Source organism: Telmatherina bonti (genome assembly GCF_933228915.1).
Source record: "Telmatherina bonti genome assembly, chromosome: 17".
Classification (NCBI taxonomy): Eukaryota; Metazoa; Chordata; class Actinopteri; order Atheriniformes; family Telmatherinidae; genus Telmatherina; species Telmatherina bonti.
Window position 1 is genome coordinate 12,246,647 of NC_136615.1, and position 22,862 is coordinate 12,269,508.

The 22,862-nt window shown below is 38.9% G+C and overlaps 1 protein-coding gene across 2 annotated transcripts; it reads left to right on the forward strand.

The window, feature by feature from the left end:
* The first annotated feature begins 388 nt into the window (after positions 1-388).
* Positions 389-20,894, forward strand: tnpo1 (transportin 1). 2 transcript variants are annotated; one of them, XM_079256610.1, is made up of 25 exons: positions 389-499; positions 609-720; positions 2,132-2,207; positions 2,850-2,999; positions 5,315-5,421; positions 9,409-9,542; positions 9,918-9,999; positions 10,352-10,474; positions 11,034-11,152; positions 11,489-11,549; positions 11,810-11,981; positions 12,130-12,282; positions 12,379-12,604; positions 12,727-12,898; positions 13,147-13,233; positions 13,332-13,439; positions 14,743-14,901; positions 14,990-15,077; positions 15,163-15,261; positions 15,360-15,455; positions 17,310-17,385; positions 18,283-18,382; positions 18,462-18,536; positions 19,261-19,400; positions 19,522-20,894. In XM_079256610.1, the coding sequence occupies exons 2-24, from the start codon at positions 616-618 to the stop codon at positions 19,366-19,368; spliced, it is 2,676 nt and encodes an 891-aa protein (XP_079112736.1). In that variant the 5' UTR covers positions 389-499; positions 609-615; the 3' UTR covers positions 19,369-19,400; positions 19,522-20,894. The 2 variants fall into 2 exon arrangements, 1 of the variants encoding a protein (XP_079112736.1); XR_013771655.1 differs by lacking the exons at positions 17,310-17,385; positions 19,261-19,400; positions 19,522-20,894.
* Positions 20,895-22,862: the final 1,968 nt, after the last annotated feature.

Consider the following 22,862-nt stretch of genomic DNA (forward strand, 5'->3'; position numbering starts at 1 on the left):
AACTGAAAACAAACCTCTCGGTGACGCTGTTTTCTGCGCAGGGAATCACGAAGCCCCGAGAGCAAGCGATGCTGTTATAATGCATTCATGTACTGTCGGAAATTTGTAATTTACCTGATAATGGTAGTTCTTTTTCAAGCCATATTTTTTCTTTAGGTTAACCCATGTCTTTAAAATGCTGAAATCTTTTGGACAGGGGTTAGGGTTAGTGTACGTAGTTATTTTTTCGTCATGACGTCAAATAATAAAGACGAATAAACAGCTGAATTGTAAAAAGGTTTGGCTTTGACTTGTTGAGCATTAGGACCCAGTAGCTGCTTGTCAGCTGACGACGCAGCCAGTTATAATCAAAGCGAAGCCGTATGACCTGAAGCTTTATCGTCTGGCTGGAAGAACGGATGTGTCTGCTGTGACGGGCCCATGTCTGAAAATCCAGACAGACGCTCATATTTCAACAGAAAGATAATTACACTCGAGTTTGTTGGGATTGTCGAACCAGGTAAAATGCCTATCTGTATCTACGCCTTTTCCCCTGTGAGAGGACGCATTTAAGATCCGTCGGAAAACAAGACCTCTGACTGAGCTTATGTTATTTTCTTTATCCGTAGCAGCAAGATGGAGTGTGAGTGGAAGCCAGACGAGCAAGGACTCCAACAAATATTACAGCTGCTGAAAGAGTCTCAGTCGCCAGATACTTCCACTCAGAGATCCGTCCAGCAAGTATCCTTTCCTGAGCTGCACGTGCTAATAAAACGCTTCTGTTTTTATTTGGTATTGCTTAATAAAGCTATAGACTCAACAGGCTAGCGATTGCTAATACTAGCCAGGGTGGTTACCGTCACAGACAGGTAGGCTCGTGCTGATCGGCGGCTGCTTTTTGTCACTAACATCATGACCTCAGCATGCTTCAGGGAGATCAGACCATGCTTAGGTCTGGACGATTATATCATTAGATAGAAGTGTATTTGGTTTACAATTTCCTTTTGTCAAATCAAGCGTCATATGATTGCTTTGCAAATTCAAGAAGGCTTGTACTACAGTATAATAGGAACCATTATACTCTTATTACTATATAATAATAATAATAATTATTATTATTATTATTATTATTATTATTATTATTATTACAGTTACACCACTCACACCTGTTATGACCTTCACTAAATAATTTTACAACATGGACTTGATCATTTTGAACAAATTACCATGATTTGACTCAAAAATATTCTCATAAAAGAAGACATCAAAAGAATCAGGGTATATGTAAAATATGTGCTGCATCCACACAAAGTCCATGACCAACAAAATCTGAATACATTTTTACTATGCAGACAAATTATGGAGGAAAGAAATGTGTGTCTGTACTCAGATGGTGATGCTGCTGTTATTTGAGCTTTTGCTGAGACTCTAGTCTCAGTTTTCAAAGGGGGTGCCACAAATAATCATCATTCAAATCGTAAAAACCAAACATGCTTGACATTTTACTCTGATGACCCCGAGCCAGATGAAAGGGCAAGCCTTGGCACCAGGCTCCTAGTAAAGTATAGACGCCTGAGCACAAACTGGCATAAAATATGCCTTACAGATGTTTACTAATTGCAGCTGATACCATGTTAAGTGCTTTATTACTTCCGTTCTGTAGTCTGTGCACAGTAAATGGTCAGATGCAAATTACCTTCAGTTTTTCACTCATAACACCACTTAGCTTCGTATTAGAGAAAAGTGGTAATCCTCTATGGTTCACGCAGTTTGCCCGAATGTGTTTTTTGTGAGTTTGTACTCGGATCCTAAAAGACTTGCTTATGTAACCCTTCATATGTGCTGCATCATTAGCTTATAGGCATGCTGCTCTTATAGCCCTTAAGGTGCCATCTGGCTGGGTGCTTATGGTTTTCACCCGGGCCAAATGGCTTATTCGTGACCCCTTACAAACATGTACAAACTTGCATCATGAGGCTGTTATACTATACCACCACATAAACACATTAATACTGCTCTTTCTGCCCCTCATGTGAATACCAATTCATTCTTTCGGCATCATTATCACTTCATAAATTGCAGATGTAACGTGCTCACTAACCTTTAACATCATCTCCTGCGTGCACAGGTATCCTTAACCATTTATTTCCAGAGACTCGAGCAGCTGAACCAGTACCCAGACTTTAACAACTACCTGATATTTGTTTTGACAAAATTGAAATCAGAAGGTAAGCGGAGATGAGTGTATAGTTGTGCCGTGCTGTGTTTGTGTACTAGCCTGTCGTTTGTATGTAACTGTGCCGTGACAGGTCCATTTGGCCATGACTTGGGTGACCCAATGGCATCTTCGCCACAGATGATGTGGCACTCAGAATATGGGTCACTCTAATTTTAAACCTAATTCCTGGCATAGACACAACTTTTGGCTTGACTGTCTGCACAGTACATGACCCAAATGTTAAATGGTGTTAAGACATTTTAGGGTGGTACTGCTGCACTACTTCTACTAGCTCAAATGCTGCAAAGCACATACATTGAATATATAGAAATAGGAAGAACAATAAATACAGACATTAGTTAGCCTTCTTGTAAGTGCCATAGTCACCATTTTAATATCCAGTTTGGCATTTTGAATTTTTCAAGCCAAATGTTCTGCTGCTTGTGGATTTTGCTGTGTCGTCTGAACAAATTGTGATGACAATGAAATCACGTGAACAGTGTAACAGCTGAGTAACAAACCGTGAAAAGTACTTTATTAATCCCACAGGAAAATTGTAAAACCCCAGGAGGGAAATGAAGCATCAGAACACGTTGAACTTCTTAATTTTACCGGCTTTTCTAAATTTTTTTTTTTTTTTGTCTCTCCGAAGACGAACCGACTCGATCCCTAAGCGGACTGATACTGAAAAACAATGTGAAAGCCCACTATCAGAACTTTCCAAATGGCGTGTCCGAATTCATCAAGAGCGAGTGCCTGCAAAACATTGGCGATTCTTCGCCCCTCATCCGGGCCACCGTGGGTAAGTTTTTTCCGTGGTTCTTTCTGGTGACAGCATTTTTTTCTCCAGGAAATGTTAAATGTGCATTTTTCATGTCTGTCTTTGTCGAGTTTGCTGGTTGTCATGGAATCCATTGGGTTTGTAAAGGCACTTTTTTTTGGCTGGCACAGCCTGCAGCTACTTGTAACCTAAAGTTAATACAACAGCCTTACTTCTGTCATTTAGGACTTAATAAAAACTGAGACTAGATGACAGCTGGGAACGGTGATAATTCTAAGAAGCAGTTTGGTTTTGTACCTCCTAGTTTGAGGATAATTAATTTCCCCTGAAAAGAAGCAGACAAAACCCTCATCATTGGTATCAGTCCTCTTTGGGACAGGAGCAGACACTGAACACCATGCTGCATTCTTTTTAAAGACATATGATGAATGCCAGCTTTCTAACACTCTTTGTGTTTATGTCTAGAACATTCTGACTTAAATAACTCATTTCCTGCCGTTTAGACAAATGTCAACTTTGCTACAAAGGTACTCTAACTCATTGAGAGGTATTCAATATTTTCCTGCATTGGATCTTTATGGATTGTTTAAAAGTGTATTTCTTCACTATGGAAAGTCTGCATTTGCATTGTTGGGGCTTCTGGCTTTGTTTTCTTTTTAGTGTTTGTTTTAAAACAGTTGATTCTTTTCTTTTTACCTCAGCCGAGGAGGTTATGTTTTTACCGGCATTCATCTGTCTGTTAGTTTGTCTGTGTTCAAGATAACGGATTTTGATTTTCAGGACTTGTTAGAAATGGGAATAGGAAGAAGTGATTTAATTTAGGTGATGATCCAGATCACGGTTTGGATCAAGGAATTTTTAAAAGGCCTTGGCGGAGGTTTGCGCTCTTCAAGTGTTTTTCGTGTTTTTGTGTTAAGGATGACTAAAAGTCTTTAGATGATCTACAAAGCAATATTCAGAAGTTGACAAAGTGGTGTTTTATTTTCCTGAATATGAAATGAAAAAAAAAAAAGATAATCAGACCACCTGAGCAAATTTCTTTCAAATTAAACCAGTCTAATAAGAACAGCTCCTTTTAGTTCCACTGTAAAATACATCTACATAGAAAATGCACAATTTCTAACCCTCTGATAGATACTGTGATGTTAAATACCTGAATTTTGAACAGATGACTTGAATAGGACTTCCTGCTGTCTTGTTTACAATCAACCTGCACTGATTTGATCTCTTTTTGTGAATGTTGGTTTCTGCCTGCATGTCAGAGTTACTCTTATTGTTATCATTTACGGCTCGCTCATTGTGCTGCGTCCTGAGTAAATGTTTTGTTCCATCATGTGGAAATGTGAGTTGTGTTTTTTACCATGGCCATTAGCAATAAACAAACCTTTGCGTCACTACCTTTTGAAACTGATGCAAACATGTTGAGTTCATTTACCTCCTACATTTCACGACCCACAGTGTGACTGTTGGATACACACACATTGCAATGACAATGCTAAAACGACACATTTCACTGCTCTAATAGAAAATTAAAAACATGTTGATTTATTGCTGCGTAGAACTATTTAATTGGATGAAATTTATGATCCGTCAGGCTGTTTTTTATGTAAATTTGTTTCGGAAAAGGAAAAATGTTTATGTATGTAGTTGTTTTCTTTTCTGTGCAGCAAATAATTGCTAAAACATTTGAAATTTATTTCATTAATTGACATTTGACATCATACAGTGTGCCTAAATCGATGTAAATGGGTCAATATAATGAATTGGCCTTCATTATGTTTCCAAAAGTCTCCAACAACACCATGACAAGTCACTAGATCATTTAAGAAAAGACTCACTCGGCTTTCATTATGTTCTTTTTTTTCTGTCTGTAAAGCATCTTGAGATGGCATTGCTGTGAATTGAACGCTATATATAAATAAAGTTGAATTGAATTGAATTGAATAATCGCCCCCAAAAAAAGAGTTAAATTAAATTCTTATGATATTCTACACCTTCTGCGTATTTCTTGGACTGGTTAATGACAAACCTAACATACCTAAATATGCTGTGCTTGGTTCTGGTGACATCAGGAGAACACGGAGCAGAGGCTAATCAGTGTTGATTATAGCTTAGCTCTTAGCAGCTGTTGTTAATTCAATTTCATGTTCATGTAGCCATATGACGTGTGCATAAACCTGCACTAGCCACGTGGGGGTGGTTTAGGACTCAGAAGAGGGAAAGCCTTTTTCTCTCTTCTATATTGCCAAATCCAGCTTTGATCACTTAGTAATAACCACTTACACGCTTGGTAGTTTTGTTACACCCACGTAGCTAATAAATCCGTCCCTTAACAGGTATCCTCATCACCACAATTGCCTCAAAGGGAGAGCTACAGAACTGGCCAGAGCTTCTGCCTAAACTCTGTTTGCTGTTGGATTCTGAGGACTACAATACATGTGAGGTAAGGAGGAAAGTTCACATATAAATGCATATGCGGTGGACTCTATGTATATGCATGACCACCTGAATGTAAAGATTCAGCAGTGCACCTTCTACCCAACACAAAGTGATATTGTGTTGGGTATCTGCACTGAAATGAGAGGAAAACTGGAGTAGACATATTAAATGCACATGTTTCCATCAGTAATTTATAAATGGCCCCACTACTTGCCCAGGATACACATTTGTCTCTGTTTATTTGTTAGTATTTCTTGTGGAAAGCGGGGATCTATAAAGCAGCATCTGGATGGCATCCTGCTGGCCAGATAAGCTAAAGGCAGTCTCACAGCTGGCGGAGCAGCTACTGCAGATTATTCAACATGGAATCATCATTCCCTTTCTGTCCTTACCAGTAAACCATATGACCCCATTTTCTGGCATGTCGCGTATAATCACCCAGACTGGCTTTTATGCCGCGCATATGTGCAAAAAGAACACGCAGTTATGTTTTTGTCATACCATTCATGAGTGTTTTTTTTAACTATAATCCATCATTATCCACTTCTTTGTTTTGTGTACAATATCATTACTCACCTGATAGCTCCAGAGTATAATGCTTATCATCTCTACTTGATTGCATCAAGGAAAAAAAAGCTCTTAATGACATCATTTTTGATGAAATCAGCGCTTCTACACATAGCACACTGAAGTGGAGACTAAATACTCCTTTACTGTAACAGCATAAATCACAGTGAAGTAGTTTGTTGTAGCCGTTAGATCATCTGATTAGTGCAGTGCCGGCACATCCATACGCTAGCTCCCAGGCTTCCTGGTCGTGAATATGCTGTCAGCTGGATTTGTGACATGAGCTACTATAGGGATGTGGGTACATTACATTAGAGAACATGCTTAATCTAGGTAGCATGTTGAAGTGTCATGCTAAATTAAGCTGAATCCAGAGATGATATAAATGTGTCGTGACAGGATTACTCTCAGCGCTCGCAGCAGGAGCGTCCGCATGACTTCTAGTGAGCGACATTTGCCGAAATTCAAGAAAGAGTTGATAGAAAAAGTATGTATTCCCTTGTGGCACCACTGTCAGCCTCTCTCACAAAGCTTGTTCAGAAGCTCAGATTTAGGTCAGCTATTTACTGCAGAGGATCTTGAAGTGCGTGTGTGCGTGTGTGTGTGAGGCTTAGCACTGAGCGGCGACCAAATGTAAAAACTCCTTAGCAGGGTACTGATGTTTATGAAAAGCAGCTTGGTGACGGGAAAGCTTCTTAATGTCTGATGCTGAAGATGGTTCTGTTGGTGCTGGATGTGTTTAATGTGTAGATATACGTAAAAAACAAAAAACAACTGTTTATTTTTGGACTTTTATTATACCCTTAGAAAAAATGTGATTCAGACTATGATTCAGATTTCATAGACTTGGTACTGAAATATATGCATATGTGAAGTATTTTGCAGCTTAATTTTCTGTTCGCTGCAGATAAAAGACATACATTAGTCTTGCTTCCATGGAAATGTAATAAATACCCATTATGACCTACTTGCTCCACGTAGCAGTGTCATTAGAACAGTAAGTAATCCAGGCAGTCATTAAAACTCTCCTTTTTGCTTTCTTACATTCCTGTTCAAATGATGCACATTGAATAATTTTTTTATTTATCTCTATCTTTTTTTATTTATTAAGACCATGTCAAATTCATTACAGTCTTTTGATGTTTTGTTTTTACATTTATTTACAACTTCAATCATATCCTTACTTTGAATCATATCCATGTGAAAATTATTCGCACTTCTTGGGATTCTTTCCACATTCCATGCATTCCTAGAGTTCTTTATCCCATTTGCAAGATCATTAAATAGAGAAAAGAGCATAAATTAACAAGTTATTCTTCTAAAAGGTTTGTTATTAAAATTCAACAAAAGCAATGTGAAATTTGTTTGGAAAGTTGGGGAAACAAGCAAAGAAGACGTTGAACATGTGGTTTGTGTCATTTTGCTGATTCCACGACATCCAAACTGTCACTAGGACTTTGATATCTATTTTAGGAGTATATTTGGTGACAGTGTACAGTTTCCAAACTGCATGTGCTTTGTCATTTTACCAGTGAGTAATGGATGTTGTTCTTAATCCATTAGGTTCATTTACATGTGTCATTTGTTAATGTTGCATCATTTGCAGATTTCTGTATGTTATATGATCCTTTTCGCTCTGTTGGGGAACTGTCCTCAGCCCATGTGCAAACAAAACCATGAAAATTTAGTAATATTTTTGCTTAAAATGGTGCTTTAGGGTGTGAATATAATTTGTAACATCAAGCTTTTCTGTTTTTACTCAAAAATATCCAATGTTAAGGGTTTAAGATCAGTGTTTGGTGGAAGAACCCCCCCTTGTGTTGCCACATTTTACCCCTCTCTACTTCTATAAAAAGAAACAAGCAGGTGTGTCGGATGCCAAGTCTGATGGTTGTGGATGCCTTTAAATAGGTTTTGCTTGAACGGTTTTACTGTTTTGATTAATGGCAGCTGGCAAGTGGCTGCAGTAGTGTTGTGAGGGTCAGGTTGATCCCTCCTTAGAGGGGAAAAAATATGTATGCTAATGCTTGTCACCTTAGGGCTTGCTTGTGCTGTTAGCGTTCTTGAAATTTCCAGAACAATTTAGTTGACAAATGCATATCTCTCTTCGCGCTGGTTTGCAGTCATCTGCATGACTTACATTCCTATGGTGGCTGACCTTCAGCAGCAGGAGTTGAAAGGAGGATTACACTCAGGACACTCCCATTTCTCTGTCCTTCTCCGCTGCCAAACAGGCGCTCTAATGCCTATATTATGTTTTGACGTCACTGGCAGCAGTCTTTTGTTTTGCTCCTCACGTTTTCCCGTAGGATAAAATTCTGATAGAGCCATTTTTCAGCCTATATTCCATTTGCATTTTGCTAGAGCTCAGTCTGGCTTTGTTGGAGTTTACATGTATTTTTGTTCATGCTTTTATTTAGCTAAACAATTAGCTATGTATTTTCATTATTACTAGTCTCATCCACATCAAATAAACATGTTTTTCAATTATTTATTTTATGAAATATTATTATTCAGTAACATTTCCTGAGCCTTTTTTCCATGCCTATAAACACATGACATTCTACTAAGGAAACAACTCCATAATTTTCTTATTTCTCCTCCTCATGTGACCTTGACACTTCGTCTCATTTCATCCCTCACATATTTTTTTTTTTTTTTGAGACCGCTCTGTATCTGTCATCTAAAAGGAATGCCGACACGGGAGCGGTTTCCATGGAAACGCATTTCAGATAGCGTCAGTCGGTGCTGCGCTGTTTCTTGTATCTGCTTTCCAGGCTGCATTTCTGTGAGACACTGAATTCTGCAGGATATTGTGAGCATGCATACTAAACATTTATCAAACTGATTATATCATTGAACTGATATGCAAATGTGTGTTCTTGTGTGTGTGTGTGTGTGTGTGTGTGTGTGTGTGTGTGTGTGTGTGTGTGTGTGTGTGTGTGTGTGTGTGTGCTCAGGATATTAGAGGAGAAGAATATTAATCTCTTTGTAGTTTATGGATGATCAAGCTCAGGACTTTTTTAGTACATAATTTAGATCTGGATCTTCCGTGTCTGATGTAGACGTTATGTACCGTCTGCATGGGATGACTGCAAAATAAAAGATGTGCTATTGTAAAGCATAGTCAAAAGGTGTTGAATAATTAATGAGAAGTACGGCAGGATGTCATAACGTCATGGCAAATCACAAAAGTAAACAGAAATCCAAATGCCTTCCACATCCACAGGCCATCATTGTAGTCTGGTCTGCTGTTTCTTTATTAGAAATCTCTAAAGAATAGTGTTGTTTTGGGATACAAGCTGCCTGTTTTCATCTTTAACTGCAGTACTACAGTAAATATATTTTGCACTGTGTCTATATGGTATAATTGTTCAGTATTTACCTTGTTTATTCTTTTGCTTTTTGTTTCTTTGTCCCTCAGGGAGCTTTTGGAGCCCTGCAGAAGATCTGTGAAGACTCTGCTGAGATCCTAGACAGTGACATGCTAGACCGTCCTCTAAACATCATGATCCCCAAATTTTTGCAGTTTTTCAAGCACAACAGCCCTAAGATTAGGTACCATAAACATGATATTTCCCAGTTTTATAAAAAAAATTTTTAGATACTCTCCAATTACAGTTTTTTCCTCTTTTTTGCCTTGCATTTGAAATGTTCATGCATCCTTTATTATCCTGAAAATAAAAAGAAATATTTCCTGACAGATTTATTGCTGGAAATTATGCCAAATTCAGTTTGAAGTTAAATATAAATTCTCCATTTGTGTTTATATATTGCTTCATGCCATTAGACAAAAGAAAAGAGTTCCCTATATTTGGCAGTTAAATGCATTTAAATGGGGCGAAGACAAACACAGAGACTGCATTCAAAGGGTGCAACATGTGAGGAAAAACTTGCTGGTGTGACTCCTAAGTGGCGGTTACTGTCTTGCAGGTCTCATGCCATTGCCTGCGTCAATCAGTTCATCATCAGCAGGACTCAGGCTCTTATGCTTCACATCGACCCTTTCATTGAGGCAAGTCTTAGTTCAGTGCATCTTTTAGGCACACAGTCCTCAATTTAAAAATGCTAAAAGTCTTCATTTTGTGTTTTTCCTGTCAGAGGTAGGGTGAAAGCATTGTGAAATAGTCTTTGGGTTTTAAGTATAATGTGGTGCTGAAACATAAGATGATACGATAAATCAGCCAGAGGCTGTCAAGAGTTTAGTTGTCCATGTCAACCCTGCTTAACATTCTCATATGAAATATTAATGCAAGATCTGCATCAGCTTATTTAGATGTAATGTATCACCACACTGTGCTGTCTCATTCAGGGTTCTGTTAATAATTAAATAGTTGATAATATAATAATATAAGTGTCTTCCATAGAACCTTTTTGCACTGGCGACAGATGAGGAGCCTGAAGTGAGGAAGAACGTTTGCAGAGCTCTTGTTATGCTGCTGGAGGTTCGCATGGATCGTCTCCTGCCGCACATGCATAACATCATTGAGGTGAGTTTTTTTTTTTTTTTTTTAAACAGCCCACAGTGGGGGACTGAAACTGAGAAGTAAAGAACAAATAAGTGTCCGAAAGGAAAGAATCCAACTAACTATAAACATTTCCTTAAAATAATGATGCACCCTGATTTGTTTTTGTGGTAAACAGCAGCAGTGAGTCTCACCTAAAACCCTACTTACATATTAATTAGTTTTTTAGCTGCAGTTTAGTGTTGGTCTTTTTTGTGATGTCATTTTTAAGTCTGAAAATATACAGCATGTTAGAGGCCAGTTTTTAAAGGTGCACATGTCTTTCTCTGGTCACAAACAGAGTATTAGTAAGTATTGAGAAACTAATTCTCTGTTGGTTTTAATCAATTCATGGGATGTTGACATGGTAACAAAGATAGAATATCACATCCCAGATCTGTTGAGATGTTCTTGGTGATCCCCTGTGGACTTGTGCTTGTGTCTCAGGCTCCAGATGTGATGCGTGTGTTGAATGGGGTATACTTTACCTAAACAGGACGAATAAAGTTTGCCAAATTGAATTTCCCCCTGATTTTTATCACAGTACATGCTTCAGAGGACCCAGGACCACGACGAGAACGTTGCCTTGGAGGCGTGTGAGTTCTGGCTTACGCTGGCAGAGCAGCCGGTGTGTAAGGAGGTGCTGTGTGGTCACCTTTCCCAGTAAGAGCACACACACAAGTTCATATAATACACAAACTGTTATTCTGGTGCTGCTGTAATCTTATGAGCAGTTGATTCATAGCAGCCTTGGCAGTGAGTTAGTGAAGGCCTTGTAACAGAATGATAGTCTGCCTCATGTCCTCATGGGGGCTGATTAAGAGCCCCCCCCACCACCACCACCACCACCATCTTGTTGACCTCAGTTGTAACATCTGTCACCAGTCGGTCACATTAAACTGTGCACAAAGTAGGAATCGGATGTGAGTGATTGCCTGTGAGCTCTGACCTATCCTTGCTCTTTTTTTCATTTCCTTTTCCCTGTGGATTTTGCTCCAGGCTCACTCCTGTGCTTGTCAACGGGATGAAGTACTCTGAGATTGACATTATCCTGCTCAAGGTTAGTTTATATACTGTAATATGTGTACCTGGAGTTAAACTGACGAATCGCTCCATGTCTCAGGATGACAAGCAGCTGAATGAAGTCATCCAGGCTGTAATAGTTTAAATTGTGTTGATTTTTTTTTTTTTTTTCAAACACTTTTGTATAATTAGAATAGTTATGATTTTGCACATGCAACACAAAGTCCAACCAGTGTTTATTTCAGAAAAAAAAAAGAAAAAAAAAAGTCATGATTCCAACATGGTTGGCGTTGCCAGGGGGACATTGAGGAGGACGAGGACATCCCAGACAACGAGCAAGACATCAGACCACGCTTCCACCGCTCCCGCACGGTTGCCCAGCAACATGAGGGAGATGGGATTGAGGAAGAGGAAGATGAGGATGACGAGCTGGATGACGATGATGATACTATCTCTGACTGGAACCTGCGTGAGTCGGTGCTTGTGCATATGGAGCTGTCTCCATTTCCAGAGAGCTGAGAAATGATGTTTTGTTTGTGTTTTTCTGTTTGTGTTTGTGCACGCTTGTCTGCACACTTCTGTTTCTATGCATGTGTGTATGTTTCTCCAAATGTTAGGCAAGTGTTCGGCAGCAGCGCTGGATGTGTTGGCCAACGTGTTCAGGGATGATCTGCTGCTGCACATCCTGCCTCTGCTCAAAGAGCTGCTCTTCCATCCAGAGTGGGTGGTTAAAGAGTCTGGCATCCTTGTTCTTGGAGCTATAGCTGAAGGTAAGAAGGGAAGGTAAAGGGGAGGAAAGGCGGATCAGAAGAATGAATTGGCAGAAATTCATGTTTGAAATAATTACTTTATTTTCCTTTCTCTAGGCTGTATGCAAGGCATGATCCCATATCTGCCTGAGCTCATCCCACATCTCATCCAGTGCTTGTCTGACAAAAAGGCGTTGGTGCGATCCATCACCTGTTGGACGCTGAGTCGCTATGCGCACTGGGTTGTCAGCCAACCTCCAGATATCTACCTGAAGCCTTTAATGACAGAGCTGCTGAAACGTATTCTGGACAGCAACAAGCGTGTGCAGGAGGCTGCTTGCAGGTAAGGAAGAAATCCTTACACAGATATGTCATTTTCTAACATATAAGGAACTTTGCTCCGCTGTTGTATTTGTGACATCGACATGTTTTCCTTTTTGTGGGTTGTGAATATCTTCCCACCAGTGCCTTTGCCACGTTGGAGGAAGAGGCTTGTACAGAGCTGGTGCCCTATCTGGCATTCATTCTGGACACACTGGTGTTTGCTTTCAGCAAATACCAGCACAAAAACCTGCTCATTCTGTATGACGCGATAGGAACGCTCGCAGATTCAGTGGGGCATCATCTCAATAAACCGGTATGCAGAACAGATCCACGTGCAGCTTCACTTCACAGTTTTGTGTGAATTTAACGTTAGAGCAGCCCGTTCACCTCTGCTTCCTCATTTTATTGTACTAGTAGTGGTAAATGCATTTTCAGATGTCATTATTTTTAGACAGCCTACTGAGAAGGTAAAAAAAAAAAAGCATTGACAACACTTCTTCGCTGCATGTGCTTGGTTGAATTTCATCATTGTAATAATTTGTGATCTGTGGTGTTTATTAGGAGTACATCCAGATGTTAATGCCACCTTTAATCCAGAAGTGGAACCAGCTGAAAGATGAAGACAAAGATCTCTTCCCGTTATTAGAGGTGAGTTTCCTGTGCTTCATTTCAAGTTTGATCACGATGATTTAATTTTACAGGCCACTAACTGTACCTTCCTCTTTCCTCATATCTGCCTGCATCAGTGTCTGTCATCTGTAGCCACAGCCCTGCAGAGTGGCTTCCTGCCCTATTGTGAGCCTGTGTACCAACGCTGTGTCAACCTGGTCCAAAAGACGCTTGCTCAGGCTATGGTGAGTGTGTAGGACTCTTAAAGGATATTCTTTGCAATGTCAATAGGAAGTTTAGAATAATGAAAAAAGAAAAAAAATACTCTGTGAATGTAAAAGAAGACCTGCAGGGACAAATACGTAGAAGTTGGTTCTGCACAACTCCTCAGAGCTGATTAACATCTTTATGAACTTCCTTGATTTGTACTAGGTCAACATTGTGTTTAGGCTCCTAAACTGCCCCCAGATGGAGAGAAAGGGAACTGCATTCAACATGAACAGCATTTAGAGGCGAGACCAGTGACTTGTGTCTGTTGTCAATCCCAACTTCCATGTCTCAACCAACTGGGACTTTTTTATTAGCTAAAGACGAACTTTAGCCCTTTGACTTTGCATAGTAACTTATTTCACAGATACAAGGCACTTTTCTCAATAATAACAACTTAAGGTTAAAAGATTTTATGCATTTTGGGGGAAATTAATTGTGAGATTATTATAATAGAAAGACAGAGACTGGGAAAATTTGACCAAACAGAATTGACCAGTTGTGCAAGTACCACTTAGAGCAGTGATCCTCACTGTTAATTCAACAAGAGACACACTCAATATACTAAGACAAGAGGAGAGCCGCTCCCCCAAAAAAAAGCATTCACATGCTACGTATCCTGCTACGTTGCCAAATCAGTAACACTCAGCTTTTTAGCAAGGAATTGTGATCCTAAATATTGCACGGATTAATGGCATTCTTATGCAACAGTATATGGTGAAAATACAATAATGCCTCCAGAATGTGGGTGTTTCTTTTTCAATATAAAAACTGAGCTACCGACGGAGAAGCTCTTTGGCGGAGTTTGATGCCGCTGAAATTAGCCCAAACTGGCAACTCTGACAGGGTCATTTAAGGCCGCTACGACAGCAAAGTTTGAGCAAGCAGCCTGCAGCTCTTGTTTGTGGAGAGAACTGCACCGTTGAGGATCATTATGACTTGTTTAGATAGCATTTTCAGAAAGCCAGCGGCTGCTTCACGAGCCGCAAGTCAAGAGTCAGAGGAAAGGGGAACACTGACTTAGAAGGTTTAAAAAAGTAGCACCATTTTTCTGGGTGAAACATATCCCTGTGGGATTTTAGTTACCTCCTCTTTTCTGTGTGGAAGCTGAGGTGGTCTAGGAAAGAAGCATTTAAAATCCTCCAGTTCATGGAAAATTATTCCAGTTCTTTTGCGAAATATTCCTGACTTTTTTTTTAATAGGATGTGACAATAATATTGCTTTTGTTATTAAATTGATTACAAAATTACTGTCTTTCCAACTGTGTGTTCACTCCTTAGCTTCATCAGTCACAGCCAGATCAGTATGAGGCCCCTGACAAAGACTTCATGATTGTGGCTCTGGATCTTCTCAGTGGACTGGCTGAGGGTTTGGGAGGCACCATTGAGCAGCTGGTTGCTCGCAGCAACATCCTCACCCTCATGTACCAGTGCATGCAGGTGATTAGCTGTCATTGTGCTTTGCAGGATAAGCTGGGTAAGCTGACATGTATTGCTCAAAGTTTTGCTCTTCCCTCCATCTGCCTAGGATAAAATGCCAGAAGTGCGTCAGAGTTCTTTTGCCCTGCTTGGGGATCTCACCAAGGCTTGTTTCCAGCATGTCAAGCCGTGCATCGGTATGTCCTGTGCGGTTGTCTCTGAAGCAGTGATTTGCAGTAAGTGGTTGGTCAGTCGCTAAGCTGTTGACTTTTATTTTTTCAGCTGATTTTATGCCCATACTGGGCACAAATTTAAATCCAGAGTTAATATCAGTATGTAACAATGCAACGTGGGCAATAGGAGAGATATCTATACAAATGGGTGAGTGCTTCTTTTCCCAACACATTTTCACAATGTCACAATGTTTATTTATTTATTCATTGTTATATCTAAATGTAATTTAATGTTCCCATTCTCAGGGCCTGAAATGCAGCCGTACATTGCCATGGTACTGCACCAGCTGGTGGAGATCATTAACAGGCCCAACACCCCAAAGACTCTACTGGAAAATACAGGTACCACACGGTGGTAGTGTTGAACCAGCCAGCCAGGTTGCCACACACACAGGGAGGTTGTCACGCACCAAGGTCCCTTCTCAGACAGTACTGACCACACTAACTAAGATGCCTGTCATCCCCTTTAGTCTTCCTAAAGAATGAGCCCCACATGTTTTGCTAAAGTATGTCCAGAGATTTCAGGTATTGATTTGCAACCAAGCACGGAGGCTTCGAAGCTGAGATAATAGGAAGGGAAACCTTCTTCAAGCCTTGTGCAAAATTTTTGACACTGTTGAAAATGATGAAAGCCGTGTAAGAGCCCAGTCTGAGGGCGTTCACTAATCTGGGTTGACTGACAGGTGGAGCAGGTGATAGAAAGATAACAAATGCAAAGCTCAGGGTATCACTGAGACACAAAGTTGATTTCATAGGATCACATAGTCACCGACGTCATATCTGAACAGAAACTAATCCAGAATGATTAAACTGGAAAACACAAAGCACCTAGCATAAAAGATTATTTAGTTCTCTAAGTGCTTTTGTTTTTATTATTTGAATTGAAATCTACAATTGAATGAACAGAATTGGCATTTGACACAAACGAGCATGCAAGGGTGAACTGTGACCTGCCAAAAAATAAGAGACAAGTTAGGGACTCTGTAGATGTGTTCCTGTTTGTTTGCTGTCAGTTTACGTGTTGCTTTTATTTACTGTTCTTTAAATGTGAATGCATATCTGCCAATAGATGTTAAATGTTTGTAAAGAATAGCCAATGTTTGATGCAGGATACAAGATGATTATAAGTGTTAAAGCTGCTTCAAGCTCATAGAAATGTATCTGTTTTTTTTTTTATGTCTGACTGACTAGTAAACATTGCCAGCCTCTGTTGCATGTTTTCATTGTATCAACTGAAAACATCACAGTGAGCCAAAAGGAACTAAATTAATGAGCAAAGTCAAATATTCAACCATGTATAAATACAATGTTTGCTCCAGATTTTTAGACGACCAGTTTAGGACTGGAACAAAATTTTAAAACGCACAATTTAAGGTGGGCTTGGCTGTGAATTTCTAGTGTTGCCGCCCCATAGTTTGTCTCTAATCAGTTGATCCTGCACTGAACTTTACTCTGATGAGCATACCATCTGCTTTCTGCATGTGTCATTGGACTGTTCATAAATGCCTGTTTGTTAATGAGAATGTTGCATAGTTTTGTGTCTCTTAAACTTAGGTCCTCCCTCTTCTCTGCCTCATAAGAACCTGCTGTGCTGGATACTAGTCTCCCTCCATGTAGTTGGCTTGGAGTAATCTTATCATTTCCTTTAAAAAAAAAAGAAAGCAAAAAACATTTCTGTTTCTTATGAAAATTAACATTTGTGAGTTTAAGGGAGAAATTTCCACAAAAAAAAAAAAAAAAAAAAAAAAAAAAAGAAGAAGAAAGATGATCCAAGTTAGCTGCTTTCATTTAGGTCAGTCACTCACACATGCTACACGCTTTGCTAGCCTGTGTCTGGAGACCTGCCTTTTTAAATCAAGTTTTCACATCAGATTTGCAAAGTTTGTTGAAGATTTATGAAAGCAGATGCCATGTTTGCTTTTTTCTATGAATGTCCTGTCAAACTTGTCAATGTGTTCTCCCTTAAACGTTCTCTATGTATTTTTTTAAGAGTGTCATATTTTACATTCCTCCCCATGACTGAAGGGGCAGTAATAACCAACGCTAGTAAAAATCTTCTGTTTTATTATCATACACAGATTCTGTTGATTTATGTCTCTGAGTTGTTTGTTTTTTCTTTATTTTTCTCCTCCCCTCCTCATTGCTCATGTCTTGGTTGGCGTTTGGTGGTGTGTAACCGTGATTGCGTTACCTTAGCAATAACAATTGGTCGTCTTGGTTACGTTTGTCCTCAAGAGGTGGCACCCATGCTACAGCAGTTTATAAGACCCTGGTGTGTATTATTCAATCTTTTATTTAATTCATCTTCTCTCTGCTCTCTTCTTCTCGTCTGTCGCCTGTCCCTCCCTTATCTCCCCTGTTGCTCTCCTCCTCCTCCTCCTCTTCCTTACTTTTCCTGTCAAGAAAAGGCTTTTTCAGTTTTTTCTTTTTATCAGTTTGTAATCATTGCCAACCGTGTGACTAAACCTGTCCTCTTTTAGGTCCTACTTGTGATTTCTTTCTCTTTTCTTTTTGCCTCAGTAGCACCTTCATGTATTATACATTGATTTGTTTAATTTCTAGTGTTTCTTTTGTCATCGTTAACTGTCGCTAACAACCTATAAAATGCATGGGATCAGATTTGTCACATGCCTGCTGGTTCAACAACAGAGAAAGGATGCAGTCTATAATGCCAAAGAGCATTGTTAAATCCCTTTCTCGTTTCGTAGTCACCCAGCTGCATGTGCCTGTCCCAAAATTTCCCCAACCCTCTCTAGTCAATCTTTCGGAAAGTAATGTTATATTCATGGTGCTATACATGAGGTTTTGCTGAACACACTGCTCATAGACTGAAGTGAAGTTGTTTAGAGATCGCTGTAGCTGTGTTTTAAGATGATTTGTTTTACTTTAATCTGTTTTGTGTGCATGCTGAATGTGTTGTAGTTATCTCAGGCCATGATAGACACAGATTTCTACTCGCATGGATGTTTTGCTACTTAAGAAAGAAAAGGAGTGTTGAGAAAAGCGATTTGTATTTAGGGAGACAGGCTGTATTTATTTGTATTGTATTTGATTTTGAAGTCATTAATAGTGGAAGCCATTTATTTCAGATTTATGCAAGTACCTTAAATTGTCACTGTAAGATTCATTGAGGAGTTTGATGTTGAATTTGCCACATCCCTGTTGTCAGGTGCACTTCTCTACGGAATATAAGAGACAATGAGGAGAAAGACTCTGCATTCAGAGGAATTTGCACTATGATCAGTGTAAATCCAGGAGGCGTGGTGCAGGTGAGCTCCAGCAGTGGTCAGTACACTGTCAGTGGCTCTTGAAGTTGAAACTTTGCCTCACCTCTCTTCTCTGGAACAGGATTTTATATTCTTCTGTGATGCAGTGGCCTCCTGGGTCAATCCAAAAGATGATCTCAGAGACATGTTCTACAAGGTAACATTTGAAAATATATTGAGCAAATGACATGAATTGAATTAATTGAAGAAATTGTGACCTATTTAAAGGGATTATTTGTAATTTTTGGCCACAAGGGGTGCTAAACTTGTAACTTCCGATAGGTAACATAACACCAGCAAAATTTTTAAAAAACCCACAAATTAAATGGTCTCCATCTGTTTTTTTTTTCTTTTTACAAAATATTTGGGGAGTATGTTAGCTTTAGTCTCTAGTCAATTAATTAACAGAACAGCAAAACAAAGACACAGATGTGTATCGTAACATTCTGCAGCTCATCAGGCACTTAATGCCATTATTTTGAATTAAAACTGGCTTAAAGATGTGAAAAAATACATCACATTTTGTGTTTATAGTGTTTATAGAGGGGGAGCCTTAAAGCAAAGTGCTCCAGGTCACATGTTACCACGGGAGACTGATCCTCTCCTGCAAAGTCACAATTTCTGGTTTCCAAAGTGGGCACCCCTATCAGAGCACCAATACACGTCAAGCACTGTAAAGTGACTCCAGAAACCATACAACAGTACTCCCATTAGGCTGAGTCAAAAGTTACACAGTGGCACTTTAAAGCAGAGTTGTATAGTCTGCCACCCAATGGGCTGAGGCAAGAATAGCAAGTTTTACATGTGATGATCCTGTCGTGCACTACATCTATTTTCAAGGGCAGTGCTCTTTTAAAACATTTTCTGGTGTTTTATTTCAGATTCTTCATGGATTCAAGAACCAGGTGGGAGAGGAGAACTGGAGACGCTTCTCAGATCAGTTCCCAATGCCACTGAAGGAACGGCTGGCAACCTTTTATGGAGTGTAACTGTTTCCACAGCACTGTGCCTCATTACTGGGGTCAGTATACTATCCTATTCGAAGAAAGTGGATACAAAACACTCTTAGCTCAGTTTAAATGTAAGAGAAAACCCACCATTATTGTACTGCATTTTAATGAGGCCTCTCTTTGTCTGCACAGGTCATTCACTATGGGAGACAATATAGGGAACCATCCCAGGGAACACGTTACCCTGTACTGGGGGAAGGGTCTGCCTGTTGAGGGAAGGGAAGGGGTCTGCACCCCTTCCTTACCTGGTGGACGGGGTGGGAGGGAAGTGACAGTAGCTGCAGTTCTCCGTGCCCCTCTGCAGAAGCAAAGGGGGAAAGAGATTGGCAGAGCAACCTTATGGGATGATAATTCATGTAATCTTTGTCACAAATAATTGAAATGATGACTTTTATTTCAGTTTTTCTTTTAATTAATTCTCCAAACATTTCCTCTCTGGACTACTGGCAAAAAAAAAAAAGTATGTAAAAGTGATGAAAATCATTGTTAAATCTTGTCAATTTGCCATCGGATGGAAAGATGAGGAGACACGATTATGTCTAAAATTCTGTTTATTTATTAGAAAACTGTCCTTTTTAAAAGCAGAAATCCTACGAATAGAACTCACGATTGTTTATGATGCATTTGAGTTTAAAGCTAATGATTAGCAGCTGATGTTAAGAATATGTTCTGTTGGATCCAGCCAAGGAAAATATTATTTAATCGCACTGCATATCACCAAAAACAAGTATATTTGCCAGATTATTTCAGAGTTCCTTTGAGTAAGCAGGGCAGAAACAGTCAATTGTGTAACCAGAAAGCACAATTTAAGAAGAGCTTTTCTGGAAATAAGTAGCATGCTTTTATTCTATTGGAAGGCTGTTCAGCACAAGTGATGTGTTGACAGCCGTCATTGCCATTTGATGAGATTCTTCTTTGATCATGTTATTTGCATTTACTATACTTTTGCCTCTTCTACCAGAGACTTACAGCAATCGGCTGTGATGTAGCATGACAGGGTTTACACACTCATGATGTGTAAAATCTTGGCTGTGATGTAACATTTGAGTGAATCTGTTTGGTTTTGTGGTGTGAATGTGTCATGGATATTCATCAGCAAGCATATCAAAGCTGGAGCTACTTACAGTCTTTTTTTTTTAATGTTTTCCGAGCCTTGTGATGGAAAAATGAAGGAGACAATGCAGGTTAGCGTCCTGTGTGTAAGTCATTCTATCATTGTTTCTCTGATTCAGCACCATAATGACACGTAATCCAATTTTTTTTGTGACTTTTTTATGTCAGAAACCACACAAAACATTAGATCAGTGTTCAATATATTTATTTCAAATCAATGTTAAATAGGTTTTTTTCTCAATGTACTGAAGTTTTGTTACTGGTTGTTTGGCTTCCTGTGCTCAAAGCATGATCTTGAGGGTGACTGTGTAACGTTTTTGGGTGGTTGTCACTGTGGGGTACTTGGATGCTTTCTTCTCTTGCATGTTGGTGGCCCCTTGCACCCTAGCATTTAGTGGGAAGGGGATTGTGGGAGGGAGGGGAGCTTCAATTCAAAGTTTTAAGAAGTACATAGTAAACATGTATGTATCTGCAACACTGGGACTTGTATAACTTCACACAAACCTTGCTGGAGTGATCCCCTTGAACTTTTCCCCCCTTTAGCTGGATGTAATTTGTCAATACTGTGAAAATACAAGAATGTTGATGTCTGCTTGTTTTGCGCTGTTATATTTTTAAAAAGTGTCTAACTGTAAGTTACAGCCTGAATGTATTCCATGATGGGTTGGAGAGATATTAACTTTTCTTTTCTTTTTTTTCTTTGGTTTTTTTTTTTATTTTTTTATATATATATTAATGCCCAGCCAGTCATTTTTCCTCTGCTGGCCAGAGTAATAACTGCAGTATTTTAATCCTTTGTAACGCACATGACCTAATATATACATAGAAAGTGCTTGAATAAGTGACATAGCCAAAACCCTCACACAAATAATTAAGTACTTATTGCTGCTAAAATGTATTTACCTAATGCAATAAGCGTCTTGGTGCAATTAAGTTATTGGACAGTAGAGGTAGTCCATCATGTTTGATTAAACAATATGAAATGCATAACTGATCTCTTAGAGTTAATATTTAGTGAGGTAAAATACAGGATGTAATGCATCATGGAATACAGAGGCAAATACTTGTGTGTCCCAACATTTAGTGTTTTTAAAGTGATTTTGTCTGTCACATTCCAGCTATTTGGCATGCAAAATAATGGAGTAATCATGCCTTGATGGGGCGTGTTGAAGGTCTTGCTCTTTGTTTTTATTAGAAGATTGCAGGACTGTAAAACATGCAAAATAATCCCCATTATTACTGTGCTGTCTTTCTGACTTAACCGCTGCTATACATTGTCGTGTTTCATCACTTGAATATGTGTTTTTTAAGTGTTCACCTCAGGATTTTTCTTTTGTTCCAGTGTTTTCATCATTTCCCCAATGTGTATGCCTTTTATGCATCTCCTCAACAACTGAAGACTAGTAGAAAAACTTGCCCTTCATGTTAGGTATGGATAACTGTGGGTGTTAATCGATGTTAGTGTTGATGTGTGCAACACTGTGAGCTGTCAAATTGTGACAAGGGGTAAGAATAATTCAGAAATGGTAACTTGCACATACTTTATCCACTTTCTATCAATAGTGATTGTTATCAAATTTCAGCAAGTAGTTTTATCTCTGCACAATTCCATGGAAACTAATACACTTAGGTTACATTGATGTTTTGCAATAGTTACAGTACACTGTATTTAAACAACCAATAACATTCAATTAAAAAGCAGAGAAATGGGTTGACAAGTCAATAATGTAATGTTTGCAAATACAAGTTTGAATTTCTATTAAGATTTATTGAAAATTTGTATTTTATAAAGCACCCACCAATAGTAAGGAATGTCTGGTCAAAGAGCTCCTGTATTCTGTAACTCAATTAGCCTTTAAACTTGATTAGATTATCTGCCTTCATCTTTTTTGCTAATAAAAGCAAAGACATAATTTTGATAGACTTGATTTTTTTTATTATTTTCTTTTCTGTTTTTTTTTTAATAAGCTGCTGAATTTTAAAGAATACTTTTGGGGCCACCAAATATTTTGGATCATGCAAAGACTCTATATTGTACTGTAGTAATTTTGTAATATTTGTAAGATGACATAGTGGGTGTGACTGGTTACCATTGCTTGAATATGTACATTTGTTCCAATAAATTGTTTACATTACTTTGGGCTTTTGTCTTGTTTTTTACTAGTTTATATAAATCTGGTCGTTATTAAAGGTTTAAGAGTTGGAGAGAGTGTTACCAGGAAGGTCTTGAAACAATGCCAGCTCACCTGGCATCCTCACCGTTTTTTTTTATTGGTGTTCAGAGAACTGATGCTGTATTATAGGCATTTAAGCTGCTCTTAAAGGTTTGTAAGACCCAGTAAGTGCATATCATTCAAATG

Coding starts and splice junctions, on each gene's coding strand:
- tnpo1 (XM_079256610.1), top strand. CDS start 616: ATGGAGTGTGAGTGGAAGCCAGACGAGCAAGGACTCCAACAAATATTA. Junction 2,208..2,849: donor GACAAAATTGAAATCAGAAG/GTAAGCGGAGAT, acceptor GTCTCTCCGAAG/ACGAACCGACTCGATCCCTA. Junction 18,537..19,260: donor TCAGAGACATGTTCTACAAG/GTAACATTTGAA, acceptor GTTTTATTTCAG/ATTCTTCATGGATTCAAGAA.